At 43.2% G+C, this 16,147-nt stretch overlaps 1 protein-coding gene across 1 annotated transcript in view; it reads right to left on the bottom strand.

Annotated features, from left to right (window-relative positions):
- Positions 1-16,147, bottom strand: part of PIGL (phosphatidylinositol glycan anchor biosynthesis class L) — a 70,790-nt gene that overhangs the window by 12,265 nt on the left and 42,378 nt on the right. The window contains exons 3-4 of the mRNA XM_072138400.1: positions 4,780-4,870; positions 789-856 (exon numbers count right to left, since the gene is read on the bottom strand). Coding sequence (XP_071994501.1) covers positions 789-856; positions 4,780-4,870 — 159 coding nt within the window. The remainder of the gene's footprint in view (positions 1-788; positions 857-4,779; positions 4,871-16,147) is intronic.

Raw genomic sequence — 16,147 nt, 5'->3', positions numbered from 1 at the left:
TATCCTTGTACTGTGACATCACAGTGTGTATTATCCTTGTACTGTGACATCACAGTGTGTATTATCTTTGTACTGTGACATCACAGTGTGTATTATCCTTGTACTGTGACATCACTGTGTGTATTATCCCTGTACTGTGACATCCCTGTGTGTATTATCCCTGTACTGTGACATCACTGTGTGTATTATCCCTGTACTGTGACATCACTGTGTGTATTATCTTTGTACTGTGACATCACAGTGTGTATTATCCCTGTACTGTGACATCACTGTGTGTATTATCCCTGTACTGTGACATCACTGTGTGTATTATCCCTGTACTGTGACATCACTGTGTGTATTATCCCTGTACTGTGACATCACTGTGTGTATTATCCCTGTACTGTGACATCACTGTGTGTATTATCCCTGTACTGTGACATCACCGTGTGTATTATCCCTGTACTGTGACATTACTGTGTGTATTATCCCTGTACTGTGACATCACTGTGTGTATTATCCCTGTACTGTGACATCACTGTGTGTATTATCCCTGTACTGTGACATCACTGTGTATATTACCCCTGTACTGTGACATCACTGTGTGTATTATCCCTGTACTGTGACATCACTTTCCTTGTAGTGGGGCCCTATGGCTACTGGTTACGTCCTTGCACCTGCAAAAAAGAGCAACTCGGCAGCCTGATATCAGTGATAACACATTATGGGGTGTAGAATGAGATGTCTCTGGGATGCAGGTTCCTATGAGGAGATGGAGACAGGTAATAATACATGTGATAAAACTCTACCTTATAGCGCGGTACAAGGAGATGTGGTTGGAGTGTCCGCTCACTCCGCTCTCATCAAATGTGATCACCTGAAAACACAGAAGGCAGATCAATAACCCGAGAGGAAAACTACACGACTGTCTATAGACAACAACAGGTCACGTGCTGTAGTATCAGGAGCAGCAGCCAGAACAAGGACAAAGGTTAGTGGAAGCTTTACAGTAATAATTATTATAATAATAATAGTAATAATAATAAATCATGGATTACATAGCACCTTCCTATTCAGCAGCACTTTACATATACAACTAACATAACACATTACAGAACAATAACAAGGTCCCTGCTCCCAAGAGCTTACAGTCTATGATGAGGGGTCGTCCAAGTCAAACACATCCCTGATTGAACGCTGCAACATGTTGGAGTAAATATACAAAGCTCAATTTACCCTTTTGTTCATCCATCTACCCTGCATGTAGGTAGGTTACTGCTGCACACGACTGTGGAGGCACATGATGGGTGCTGTAGTGACTGTGAAAAATGCATTTATATTCCAAGATTGTAGCTGGACTTGAAGCACTATGGCCCACTGGTGTGTGAGATGTATTCACTGCTGTAGCAGCTTCTGTTTGGATACTACAGCAGTTACTGAGAGGGAAGGGATCTCCTGTGCTCATTGAAGAGATCTCACACACCAGTGCATCACAGTGCTCCAAGTCCAGCTACAATCCTGAAGTATAAATGCATTTTTCACAATCCTGCTGCCACCAACACGGACAAAGGTATGGTTACACAGATTCTCCAGGGCTTCTACTTAACACTGTGTGTGGTTTTGTGATGTCAAAACAGTGATGCGCACTTCCCCTGGTGAGTTTGGGTTAATTTTATTTTTTTAACAAAAAATCCTGAGCAGCTGGTTTATTAATCTTCTTCTAGTGTAATATGAGTTGTCCTTAAGTAAAACTTCAAGTCATTTGTATCCCTTTAAGATTCTCCAAGGGCTATTACATCAGTTTTTGTGCTCCATGGTTATTACAATGCATTAGGTTTCCCCATCATGGGTGCGCAGACCACCATGGTCTGTACACTTGAGCAAATTTTAACAATACGTGCGCCCTAAATTGTGTAGAGAATACTCCCAGTTTTCTTGAAAACAAATGTAAACTCAGTGCAGATTGGCAAGTTTCTTTTCTTTTTGACCAACATCCATAAGAATGCTACCTACCATATTATCTGTTATGTAAATCAGTCCCAAAATAAAGGGAGTGAAGAAAATGTATATAACAATGACATTTAAATATCCTTTGAATAGAGTTAGAAAATTAAAAGAAAAATCTAATTTAGTTTTTGACATAACACACTACTGCCACCAGAGGGCTCATGATCCACATGTTTGTGAGGCTTCATCTATGGACCAGGGGATGGGGGGACAGGACGCTCAATGATTCCTCAAAGAAGCCTTGGTGATACTGGTTACCCATCATATCCCTAAAAAATACATCTAACCCTAGTGCAGCAGGATCCAGCTGGTAACTGGTAGCTTAACAATGTGAGATTATACAATGTAGGATCTAGAGTCTTCCTATTGGAGTCTTAGTCACTTTAGTGTGGAACAAGGTGATCTAAGAGTCTTGCTGCATTGTGGTGAGTCCTCCTTGTAGGGGGCATCCCATGGATCTTTATGTGTTAAATAGAGCTACACACCAATGATTAAACCCATCCTTACCTAATACAAAGGTTACAGGGGTATTCCAATCACAAATGTTCATTAACTTTCCACCAGACGGGTGATAAATGAAAGTACGATCATTGTGACCCCCAGTCCCTGGAGCTTGAATGTGCCCGGACACCTTTATAAGCCAAGAGCTATTCCTAAAGACTTCCCCAGATACATGCATGCTCAGCATGGTCATAAAACGTGTACAGCTTCTGACATATCCACTTGTAACTTGTTTTACATGTTCCGTTCTTCCTGCCCCTCTGTCAGGGCCCATTTACTGGCCGCATTGGACAATCGTGTATGTCCCCCTCCGTGAGTGTGGTGGAAACATTACCAGAGCTAGAACCACCTATTCAATGGACAAACATTCCCCGAGGGAATATCCCTGAGGGTGCGTCCACACTTGTAGTTTGCAACATGTGAATTCACCCTCAGACTCTGCTCCTGGAATTAAAGGGGATGTAGCAAGTATTATTGCTATCTTCTATCCACAAGGAGGGGAAAGAGGATAACAATCTGAATGGTGCGGGTTCGACCAATGGGACGAGTGGAAAGTTGCCGAGTACAGTGCTCAATTATCTCTAGCACTCATCACTGTCTATGAGAACACTGCAGTTGCCCTGTGCTCTGCAATTTCCAACCATTCCCATAGTACTCAATGAAACAGCAGTAGACACGGTCCACCTGCAATTAGTAAGAACGGGACCCCCCCCCCCCCCCCCCAATCTCAGCGTCACCGATCAGGATCCCACCAAGCAGAATGTAGTCCCCTACCCTGTAGATAGGAGATGACACTATTACTTGTCACAACCCCTGTAACCTACAGCTGTCAGTAACCTTTACTACCGAGAATCTTGAAAACAAAGACAAAAATTTATAACATTCTTCTGAGTCTAAAAAATTGTAAGAATGTTAAACCTGTGTTATTACTGCAGTCCACAGCGAGGTCACCTCAGTCTTCCTCCAGAAGACTGAGGTGGGCTGATCCATCTACACAGGTAGATGGGCTGATCCATCTACACTGAGCAAGCACTATTAACACTTTCAGGTGCAGAACATTACATCTCAGTGTTTTTTTAAAACCCTGTTCACGCGTAGTGGATTTGATAGGCTTTGGCTTCATGTTACGTTCCTGATTTGCGAAGTTGTGGTCACCCTCTTATCTCCATGACCGGTGTTTGTGTATCACGTCCTGAATGTGATTTTAAAGGGAATGTCAATGCCAGACACAAAGCTTCTTTAATTTATTCATTCTATGCTAAAATAACCAAAATAAATGTACCTACCTCCCTCCGCTCCAGCGATGGTGGTCCGGTGCTGGCTCCTGCAGCTTCCGTTCATAAGAAAAGCAATTTTCGGGGCAGGTTACTGCTACTGTTAATCATTGGCCTAAGCGTTGACCTCTATACACATACCATGTGGAAGTCCGAGACATCACCAGGTCATCACTTAGGTCACCGATTGCCTATGGGGAGGTGAATCAAGTGCGGAAATTTTGTAGCACAAAATACCATTAAAGAAGCTGTCTGTGACACAGGCAACCCCTTTAACATGGACAACAACACTGGGTAATCAAATTCTACAGGTCATTTTGGCCAACACCTATCAATAAATCAATACTATTTAATGTAGCTTAAAGGACATTTACAGGATGAAAGACTGTATGCAAATGATCCTGAGGGGCTCCATGCTTCATTAACACTTATGGAGCCTGGAGCCCCTCAGGCTCATTTGCATACAGTCTTTCATCTTGGTGGTAGTTGCCCTTTAAAGGGAACATGTCACCACATTTGTACACTATGATATATCTGATCACATGAAATCATGCTGCTGTGATTTCATGTGGTCAGATTCGTACATGGGGTAGGTGTGGCAGATTTAACAGGACCTTAGCTGATGTCTTCCTGGTCACATGACTAAGTCCCCAATGATATAACATAGCTCTATCTCAATGTTCTATACAGCAGAATATCATAACACCTACACCAATCAGGAACAAGAAGACAGAGCAATGCAAGTAAAATATAATATGTAGGACTCACTTAATGTGAATGACTCGCATATAAGTTTTTATAACATTAAAGCCATGGAAAGGAACCATTCAGGGATAAGGGCAATGATTTTAATGAAGTCTTTATTTTCAGTGGGTTAATTTATGGGACAGGTTCTCTTTAACACTTAACTTACCTGACCACCGCAAAGAAAACAAAAGCTAAATAAAAGCACAAAAATAACACATACAAGGTAGGGAAGATCACTGTAAGGATGGGCTAGAGGAAAGAACAAACTTACCAGATCAACATTCTTCTCCTTAATGTGATGTAATATAAGGGAAGAGAGAAGTCGTTCATCCCACTTCACTGTAGGGCTGTCAGGCAAATCACTGGAGAAGCAAAAATAATACATGAGTAACAGCGATACAATAAAGCCTATAGCGATGTATAATAATAACCTGTCTAACATGAAAAATCCTGCTACAATACATCCATACGTCTTTCTGAAGCCTTACAGAAGTTGGGTACAAGTACAGCTATAACACTGGTCCCCCATCCCCCAAATGATGCTTTCTGAGCCATCACTCTGAAATAGCTCGGTCAAAACTTTGAATTAAAAGTTATTTACCTGTTCCTCAGATCTAAGAACACACTTTTTTTTCTGCAACGTTTACATGCTGAGACTACACTTCCCATGAAGGCTTGCACAACAGACGGTGAGTAACAATCTCCTCCCTCCTCTCAGCTCTTGCAGAATGGCCCAGTCAATAAGGAAATATACTTTTGCCTACAACCTTCTCCTAAGGGTATATTCACACTTTTTGCCTCTGTCAGCCCAGTATTATGTTGTATACAGTGCGAAAAGACAAGATAGGAAGATTTCGCAAGCTACATCTTTCCATCCTGTTCATTCCTGCTAAGCGATGTAAATACTCAGCAGAGGCCATAATTGCTTTGGGGGATGGATGCAAAGTATTGCATCCATCCCTGGCCTCCGGTGAGTGTGCATTCAAGAGAGGGGCCCTTGTCATGTCCCTGTCCATATAGTCAGTGAGACATCAGTGAGGGGAACACCCTGGAGGTGATTGACTTCTGCAGATGTTCACTCTTGCATTCAGGAGGGAAGAGCCAGACTACGTATCCAACCGTATGTGCATAAAGTGGGGTACATCCTAGCCCTCCATTGTGATGATACGTTGGGAATCCCCCCATCGTGTCCTACAAGGGAGAGGGCTCCAATGAGGTTTATTTATTATACCTGCGTTCTGTGCAGATTAAGCACACACTGCTGTTCTCTGTATGTTTTACCTTTTTAACCACAGTATTGTGATACCTTCACCCCCAAAACATCCCATTTTAGGTATTTTTCTTTTTAAAACGGGTGGCATACGGACAAACCGCCCAATTTCAATAAAGGAATCTAAGCAAGAGGTGAAGTCCCTTGCTAAAGTTTCCATAAAAACGATCCAAAAGATGTAAAGAACAAATCTAAAAAATGTAACATGATTCACCATAGACACGTGTCCATGTACAATACACCCAAAGCGATGACGGATGCATTAAACTATCCAGAAATGTACTTTACCTGACACACAGCAGCAAAAATCCATTAAGACAAGCGCTGGGCGCAGTACGTAAAAGCAATGACGGCTTCCGAGACTTAGATGTCGCTTAAGGAAATAACAGAAATCATAAAAAAAAAATATGACAGAAGAGCGAGAGGCAGAGATCTATGGAAAACCCATGGATGGATAAAGGCTTTGTAAACAGAGCGGAGGCGACCGCTGCGCTGGATACCGACGTCACTACACGGATTTATAAAGGTCACATCCAGTTTACAATAGGCTCCACCGTTACCTCATCCAGGTTCATTCACTACTTTACCTTCACTGCTCAACAGAGGGAAGGAATTCTTCAGTTTTGTCAAAGTAACAATGTGCCGTTATACATTGTGTACAATAAAGCCTAGAATCCAGGGTGCAGGTACCCAGCGCCACACAGGCCATTACCTAGTCAATCACTTACATTTCTCATCATTATCTAATCATAATAATCTGTATTTATATAATGCCCTCAAATTCTGCAGCACTTTACAGATTCTGGGGAACAAATACATATAAAAATAAGACATTACAGAGTAATAACATATAAAACAATAGGAGTGAGGGCCCTGATCACAAGAGCTTACAGTCTAAGATTATCTTATGTAACCCGTATCTGTTTATCTACCTATTTCATATATTTATATATCTAAGAAGAGGAGTCCACCAGCGGGAACGGGTTGAAATCTTCAAGGTTTATTTCATTTAGTTAAATGCACTGGGATAGAAAAAAAAAAAATCACAAATTTTAGACAGATGAATCATCCTTAATTGCAACAAGATTAAAGGAAATCTACGGTACCTTTAAAATCCAGCATGATATATCAGGGACACTTACTTTTAAATTTCAAGACTGTTCTTAATGGCGTTACCAGAGCCCCTCCATGTTGTATTTTCACAGGCTGTTAAACTGCAGTAAATCTAATCAATCTTAATAAAAGGAAATTAAGCACGGATAAACCAGGGTCACTTACTCATAGATCCAAGCACTATGACTGTGGTAATCTTATATTTGTTATCATTTATTTGCTTCCTTCTAAAAGTTGATGTATATGCCAGAAGGGTTCGGATGGAGCGTTACCAGATCTCCTCCATGCTGTAGCTTCACAGGCTGTTACACTGTGTAGAAGAATTAACCCTCCTGGCTTATTTGAATAATTTTAAAAGTTTATAATGCTTGATTTATAAAGGTAACTTTCCTTTAATCTTTAATGGTTCATCCGTCTGAAATGCATCATTTTTTTTTATCCCTGCGCACACTAAGTTTTTAGATATCATGAGTCCCATATCAAGAAGGGGCGTGAAGACACAGCTTAATATTAACATGAAAAAAGGCCCTTCAGAAACTGGAGAGGGATAACACCGTATGCGTCAGAGTCAGCCCAATGTGCTTCATTCCCTCAAAAATAATGAAGTAAGATTTATTTTGGGAAGAATTCCAAGTGAAAACCATTAAGGCATTATGGAAATGGAATGGGGTCAGGAAGGAGCCATTAATATTAGGTGTGACAAGCTGAATAAAGGCCTGAGGGTCCCTGCCCGAGTCTGCGCCCACTTTGTCTATAGGATAGGGACAGGGACAGATAAAGGTCACTTCAGTTCACTGGAACCCTACAGCTCAAAGACCCAAATTAATCCCACCACCTTTAACCCTATATGGACAGGGTTCACATCCTTTAGAGAACCCGTCACCTCTGAGCCAGACTCTGAGCCACATCAGTCACCCCAGAATTTAATAAGATTCTCTGAAGACTGAATGAGTAGAGAGGGACAACCAGACCCAAATATGGACAAGTCTAACATTGTTTTACTTTGCCAAAATATACTGTATTATATAAAATGTCCATGAACGTGTGGATTGTATATACCATATGTAGCTTCCATATGCTAGGAGGGTACACAGGAGGGTACACAGTCTCAAGTTTGCATGTTATCCCCTGAGCTGTAATAATTGGATTGGATCCAAGTGCTTGGACCCTCAAAATTACAAGACCCCCAGCGATCTGGAGAACTTGGGTCCCATTCTCACAAATAAAGGAGCAGCGGGTGCAGCACGTGTCCAGCAGCTCTATTCAACACTATAGGGATATCTGAAATTGCAGAGCACAGCCCTCAGGTTTCTCCATCACTCGCATAGACAGTTGAGCAATGTCCATACTCCCATAGTATTGAATGGCACATGCTTGTTCTGCCGTTCCACTCATGCGTGACTCCCTGGTCCATTTTCAACAATCAGACCCAGACATCAGATCATCTCCTATGCCAGTGGTGGCGAACCTATGGCACGGGTGCCAGAGGTGGCACTCAGGCCATTAATCCCAAGACAGAGCTCACTAAACAGGACCAAATTCACCAAATCTTCCTGCAGACCCAGGCAATATAAAAGATGCTTCAATCAGCGCCGTTTTAAAACTACACTTCATTGGCTGTTTGAAACTGCGGTAAAAGTAAGAAAGTGTTGATAGAACTGCAGTATCTTTGTAGGTCATCCTACTGGACCCTACATTCTTACTGTACAGAGAGACCCTGGTGAGAAGATACAATGATAGACTGAATTTGCCCTCCTTCTTTCAACTGTATTAGTGGCCTGAAGGGGCCTGTACGACTGATAGATGTTGAAGAGCAGGTAGCAATTAGTTACTGCTTAAGATGCTATGTTGGTGCTATGTTGGCACTTTGCGGCAAATAAGTGGATTTTGGTTATAGTTTGGGCACTCGGTCTCTTAAAAGTTCGCCACCACTGTCCTATGCTGTGGACTGTGTTTGTGTGCATGCAGCCTTACAGTATATACAAAAAAGGTCCAATTGACCTCAACTGATTCCCTCTTTTATGTGGAATCTCATCCCATTACACAGTTAATGAGTAAGATACAGGAAGGAACTGGATCTTTATCTGCAGCTTGCCTATGTATGTGACTGTCTGCATCTCACAGAACCACAAACAATGATGAAATCTGAAGATTATGATCTTTCAAATGACACCAAAAGCACGTTTTTAGGTGCCAAAGAACCAAAGTAGGGGCATCTGAAGTGACTCTATTCCTGCAGCCTCTTAACTTGACTCATCTCAGTCAATTAGGACTCTTTTCTACTAATTTTCCCATGACTCTGGAGGAGATATTTTTATATGTAAAAGGCTTGGAATTCACATAAAAGAGGGGGCTGGGGGTTTAATGGGGTCAATCTGGAGGCAGGTTGCCTTTAAATTAAGAAAAAAGTGACAGGAAAGGATCATATATTGGTTCTACACTCACCGGCCACTTTATTCCAGCTTTATGACATGGCGCATTATCCTGCTGAAAGTAGCCATCAGATGTTACAGGGTACATTGTGGTCATAAAGGGATGGACATGGTCAGCAACAATACTCAGGTAGGCTGTGGCGTTGCAACGATGCTCAATTGGTACCAAGAGGCCCAAAGAGTGCCAAGAAAATATTCCTCACACCATGACACCACCACCACCAGCCTGAACCGCTGATACAAGGCAGGATGGATCCATGCTTTCATGTTGTTGACGCCAAATTCTGACCCTACCATCCGAATGTCGCAGCAGAAATCGAGACTCATCCCCTCAACCCTAGAGATGGTTGTGCGTGAAAATCCCAGTAGATCAGCAGTTTCTGAAATACTCCCAGCCCTTCTGGCACCAACAACCATGCCACGTTCAAAGGCACTCAAATCACCTTTCTTCCCCATACTGATGCTCGGTTTAAACTGCAGGAGATTGTCTTGACCATGTCTACATGCCTAAATACATGCCGCCATGTGATTGGCTGATTAGAAATTAAGTGTTAACCAGCAGTTGGACATGTGTACCTAATAAAGTGGCCGGTGAGTGTATAAAGTACATGTTAGAAACAGTTGCAATACTTCCGGTCTTCCTCTTGTTCTGTCAGGTTTTTATACTTGCTGACAGTTTTCGGAGATAATTCTCAGCAGCGCACTGTAACAAGGTGCCATATAGAAAGAGTGGAGCGCTCATGCAATATCCATCTACAAGTATGATATAAATATAATCCTCTTAAACACGATCTGCTAGAGAACTCTTCACTGCGATGATAATAATAATATCAGAATTATCTTTCTTTAAAGTTAAAGCATTTAAAGGGAACCTTTCACCAAATTTTATCCCATTAGACTACTACCCACCTCAGGCATAAATGTATGAAATGTCCTTTCTAGAATTCCCTCTTTTATATGAAAACTCATCCATGTACCTATAAAGAAATTGCTACATAGTCATGTGAAAATGAGCAGAGAAGAGTCATATTTTACCCGAGATTAGTCCACATTGGAAGCTGCATGGGGTAGGTTACTTCAGACGCCCCTATCTTCACTTTTATAGCAACTAGAAACAGGATCGTGGTGTCATATTAAAGATAAGTATTTCACCTTTCGTTTTAAATGTTATACTGCTTTGTTTGATCCATTACTGCTGCCCCTGTCCAACCATCAGACTTTATTTCCTTGGTTGAAGTTTTGATATCATGTATAAGCAAACAGGCCGCTGCAGACATTCACTGCCTGAGTGATTTTCTGATGTAGAGCTATAAAGTATGTAGAACTTTACAGAAAAAGCCAAAAAAAAACAAAGCCTTGTGGGCACAACTGGGGCAAGGGTACTGGAAATAAAGATGCCTATGTACTTAAAGGAAACCTACCACTTCCGATGGTGGGTATAAGCTGCAAATGACGTGCACCAGCTCAGAGTGATCTGGTGCTGGCGCTTATTTTCGTTATCTTATTAAACAGATGTAAAGCGTTTATACACTTTATTAATCTTTATATACAAGTAGCTGCACCGCACCGTGGTCCCCGCTCAGCGCACCGTGCACGCGACCACTTCCTACTCAGCCGCACAAAGTGGTCGTGCGCACAGTGCGTTGAAGCCACTTCCTATATAAGGATTAATAAAGTGTTATCATGATAAACCAGGGACACTTATTCATGGATCCAGACACTGTAACTGTGGCAATCTTCTTATATTTGTTATCTATCGTCTCCTTCCTTCTAAAATCAATATTTAAAATTATGTCAATGAAAGGGGGGCTGATACCAGAGCCCCTCTGTATTGCAGCTTCACAAGCTGCTACACTGTAGAGGAGCATTTACCCTCCCTCTGTGATAGATTAGAGCAGGCAGAGGGAACTCTGCGGGGAAAAGAGGGTGAGGGGAAGAAATGATCCTGCACAGTGTAACAGCCGGTGAAGCTAAAGCATGGAGCCCGTGGATAACACATATAAGAAGATTACCACAGTCACGAGCCTGGATCTAGGAGTAAGTGTCCCTGGTTTATCATGATGGGTTTTGATGGTAGATTTCACATGAGGACGGACTAGAGGCAGGTTTGTGGAAAAGACAAAAACCATGTCTGGTAACCAGAGCTGCTTCAACATTAGGGATTGAAGCTTGAAGCCCAGATTTAGGGATAAAAGTTCTTGAGAAAACCCATGATAGTATCTTCTGCAGGAGGCCGCATGGACACTGTGTTCTTCTAAGTTTGGATGCCTGAAAGACCTTGAAGAAGTCGTCTAGGAAAACCTGGAGAGAGTAAGGCAGACGCCATGACGGGCCAAGTATGTGGCATGTGCGCTGGTAACACGGGATAGCGTCTGTAAGCTCAAGGTCACACAGAGGAGATGATGGACCGCTGTCCCCAGGCCCGGCCTTCCTGCCTCCCCCATGGCCTTTTGTCTCCTGGGTCCTGATGGCAGAGCTGACAAGCTACATGATGGATCAAGGTATAAATCACGTGTGCTACAAGAGGGAAGTCATCCATGCAGCCCTCCCCTTGTCACCAGAGAAGCCAAACACACAATGCTCTAACTCCATCTCCACCACAGGCCATTGAGTTGTTAATGATTCACTGACAGCGCAGGACATTCGTGTGATCAACGACGGAAAAGGTTCACCTACGCAAACAATATTACCCCGCCTTGTAAAATACACCACTGGCCCGTTATGTCATCATCCACAATATCACAAAACCCACAAATCCGATGTGTTATGACGTATAACGTGTGTCACATGCAGGATCAAAGACAACAGGAGGTAGGTCGTCCATATTTCAGTAGCCAAGAAACCACACATGATGGAATGCTCCCTTCTCATAACTACTCCATGATGCTGCCTGCAGATAGGACACAATGTACAATCTTCTCAGCTGCTCCTGCTCTATAACATGCTGCCTGCAGATAGGACACAATGTACAATAAGCTCAGCTCCTCTTGCTCTATAACATGCTGCCTGCATATAGGACACAATGTACAATCCTCTTAGCTCCTTCTGCTCTACAACATGCTGCCTGCAGATAGGACACTATGTACAATCTTCTCAGCTGTTCCTGCTCTATAACATGCTGCCTGCAGATAGGACACAATGTACAATAAGCTCAGCTCCTCCTGCTCTATAACATGCTGCCCGCAGATAGGACACAATGTACAATCCTCTTAGCTCCTTCTGCTCTACAACATGCTGCCTGCAGATAGGACACTATGTACAATCTTCTCAGCTGCTCCGGCTCTATAACATGCTGCCTGCAGATAGGACACAATGTACAATAAGCTCAGCTCCTCTTGCTCTATAACATGTGTGCCTGCAGATAGGACACAATGTACAATCCTCTTAGCTCCTTCTGCTCTACAACATGCTGCCTGCAGATAGGACACTATGTACAATCTTCTCAGCTGCTCCTGCTCTATAACATGCTGCCTGCAGATAGGACACTATGTACAATCTTCTCAGCTGCTCCTGCTCTATAACATGCTGCCTGCAGATAGGACACAATGTACAATAAGCTCAGCTCCTCTTGCTCTATAACATGCTGCCTGCATATAGGACACAATGTACAATCCTCTTAGCTCCTTCTGCTCTACAACATGCTGCCTGCAGATAGGACACTATGTACAATCTTCTCAGCTGTTCCTGCTCTATAACATGCTGCCTGCAGATAGGACACAATGTACAATAAGCTCAGCTCCTCCTGCTCTATAACATGCTGCCCGCAGATAGGACACAAGGTACAATCCTCTTAGCTCCTTCTGCTCTACAACATGCTGCCTGCAGATAGGACACTATGTACAATCTTCTCAGCTGCTCCTGCTCTATAACATGCTGCCTGCAGATAGGACACAATGTACAATAAGCTCAGCTCCTCTTGCTCTATAACATGTGTGCCTGCAGATAGGACACAATGTACAATCCTCTTAGCTCCTTCTGCTCTACAACATGCTGCCTGCAGATAGGACACTATGTACAATCTTCTCAGCTGCTCCTGCTCTATAACATGCTGCCTGCAGATAGGACACAATGTACAATAAGCTCAGCTCCTCTTGCTCTATAACATGTGTGCCTGCAGATAGGACACAATGTACAATCCTCTTAGCTCCTTCTGCTCTACAACATGTTGCCTGCAGATAGGACACTATGTACAATCTTCTCAGCTGCTCCTGCTCTGTAACATGCTGCCTGCAGATAGGACACTATGTACAATCTTCTCAGCTGCTCCTGCTCTATAACATGCTGCCTGCAGATAGGACACAATGTACAATAAGCTCAGCTCCTCTTGCTCTATAACATGCTGCCTGCATATAGGACACAATGTACAATCCTCTTAGCTCCTTCTGCTCTACAACATGCTGCCTGCAGATAGGACACTATGTACAATCTTCTCAGCTGTTCCTGCTCTATAACATGCTGCCTGCAGATAGGACACAATGTACAATAAGCTCAGCTCCCCCTGCTCTATAACATGCTGCCCGCAGATAGGACACAATGTACAATCCTCTTAGCTCCTTCTGCTCTACAACATGCTGCCTGCAGATAGGACACTATGTACAATCTTCTCAGCTGCTCCTGCTCTATAACATGCTGCCTGCAGATAGGACACAATGTACAATCTTCTCAGCTCCTCTTGCTCTATAACATGTGTGCCTGCAGATAGGACACAATGTACAATCCTCTTAGCTCCTTCTGCTCTACAACATGCTGCCTGCAGATAGGACACTATGTACAATCTTCTCAGCTGCTCCTGCTCTATAACATGCTGCCTGCAGATAGGACACTATGTACAATCCTCTTAGCTCCCTCTGCTCTACAACATGTTGCCTGCAGATAGGACACAATGTACAATAAGCTCAGCTCCTCCAGCTCTATAACATACTGCCTACAGGCAGGACAAGGCTACACATATACAATGGTACATTATCCCTTTACATTTACAATGAAGCAGAAATCACATTAGGGCAGGGGTCAGGAACCTTTTTGGCTGGGAGAGCCATGAACACCACATATTCTAAAATGTTATTCCGTGAGAGCCGTACCATATGCACAAGCCCCCCAATAGATAGGTAGTCCCAGCGATCTACGTCTCAGATCGCAGGCATACACGTGCCCCTCTCCTTGGCGGCGCCCCTTTCTGAATTCACTCAACTCACCACTTTCCGGCTCCTGTCCCTGCTGGCCAGCGCGCGCCAGACGGCACTCACGGATTTAAAGGGCCAGCGCCGCTGATTGGTGCTGCCCACTTCCCGGGTTCTTCCCCGCCGGATCTTAATGTTTCCAAAGAGTTGACCTCCCGTTGTGACCCCGGACCTGTTCCTGATTCTGCTCCTTCACTGCTAGCCCTGACCTCTTTCATCATTGCCGCCTGCCTTGACCGCCTGCCTGTTCCTGACCACGCGACTGCCTAGTGATCTTGTACCTCGACCTTGGCTGCCACCGTGGATAAGCCGCGCCTGTGGAACGACCTGGTGGTACCATTCTGCTTTGCGGCAGGCTCTGATGAAAACCGAGTGCCACTTAGATTCCAGTCCCAGGTGTCTGCTTACTTCATTGACCGCGGTGGTCAAGGGGGTTCACTACTCCAAATCCTGACACCCACCACGTGCCTCCCAGTAGATAGGTAGTCCCAGCACATACCTCCAGTAGAAAAGTAGCTACAGCACATACTCCCAGTAAATAGGTAGCCACAGCAAATGCCCCCAAGTAAATAGGTAGCCACAGCACATTCCTCCCAGTATATTGGTAGCCCCATTAGATAGGTAGTCACAGCAAAAAAAAAGAATATTCACTTACCAGCACTCTCTGCAGGCAGCGCCTCATCGCTCCCAAATTCTTCGGTTTGAACCAGGCTTAGACGATGGCCCCTGGGTCGTACAAAGGACATAGGCAGTGGTAACGTCGCTGCCTGTGTCCAGTGATCAGCAGCCATCACAATTTATTAAAGATCTGTCTGAGAGCCAGATGAAGCCAACAAAAGAGCCATATCTGGCTCCCGAGCCATAGGTTCCCTACCCCTGCATTAGGGGATTAAGGACCACACTGGGGAAGCGATACAATAAGAGACGTGATCTTATTTGGAGATGTAGAAGATGAATTACCAGACAGAAAGCGTATAGCAGCGCGACCCATCATTCCATACAGGGAAACATTACAAATCTACAGTGACAAGCTATGCGGATCTGTGAACCCGCACCGGATGCTTTTCTCTGCAGCGCAGGCCTGAGGCTCCTGAGGCCAGGGTATCCATTTCTGAAACGCTTGGTGCCAATCCATGCCAAGCCTGACATACATTACCTATGGCATTTGTTAATAATTACTTGATATTCTGGCTTTCAAAAAAAAAAAAAAAAAAAAAAAAAAAAAATTATATATATATATATATATATATATATATATATATATATATACACATATATACACACACATATACATATACACAAATAAAAGAAATGACTACCAAACATGCCGGCGTAGCGCATGTATTAATGTCTGGAAGGAGAGCGGATAGGTACGCAGGAAGGAAACCAGGTGCAATATGACAGCTATAACATGTACAAGACACCTATTATTCATCAATAGGAAGGTCATCTGCTATGATATTGTATTCTTAATTCTAACATGGAAAATTATGAGACCAAACAATTTGTTTGGCACTTTTACATAATAATGTATATATAATATATGGTTGGAAAAAGACACAAGTCCAATAAAATGTATAGTATCAGCTGTTTAGACCATACAAAGCTGTAGATAGTGTTAGGTATTGACCATGTGTAACCATC

The sequence above is a fragment of the Engystomops pustulosus genome, chromosome 2, assembly GCF_040894005.1.
Source record: "Engystomops pustulosus chromosome 2, aEngPut4.maternal, whole genome shotgun sequence".
In the NCBI taxonomy this organism is placed as follows: Eukaryota; Metazoa; Chordata; class Amphibia; order Anura; family Leptodactylidae; genus Engystomops; species Engystomops pustulosus.
Note: the sequence above shows the minus strand (reverse complement) of the source record. Positions and strands in the feature narration are given on the sequence as shown.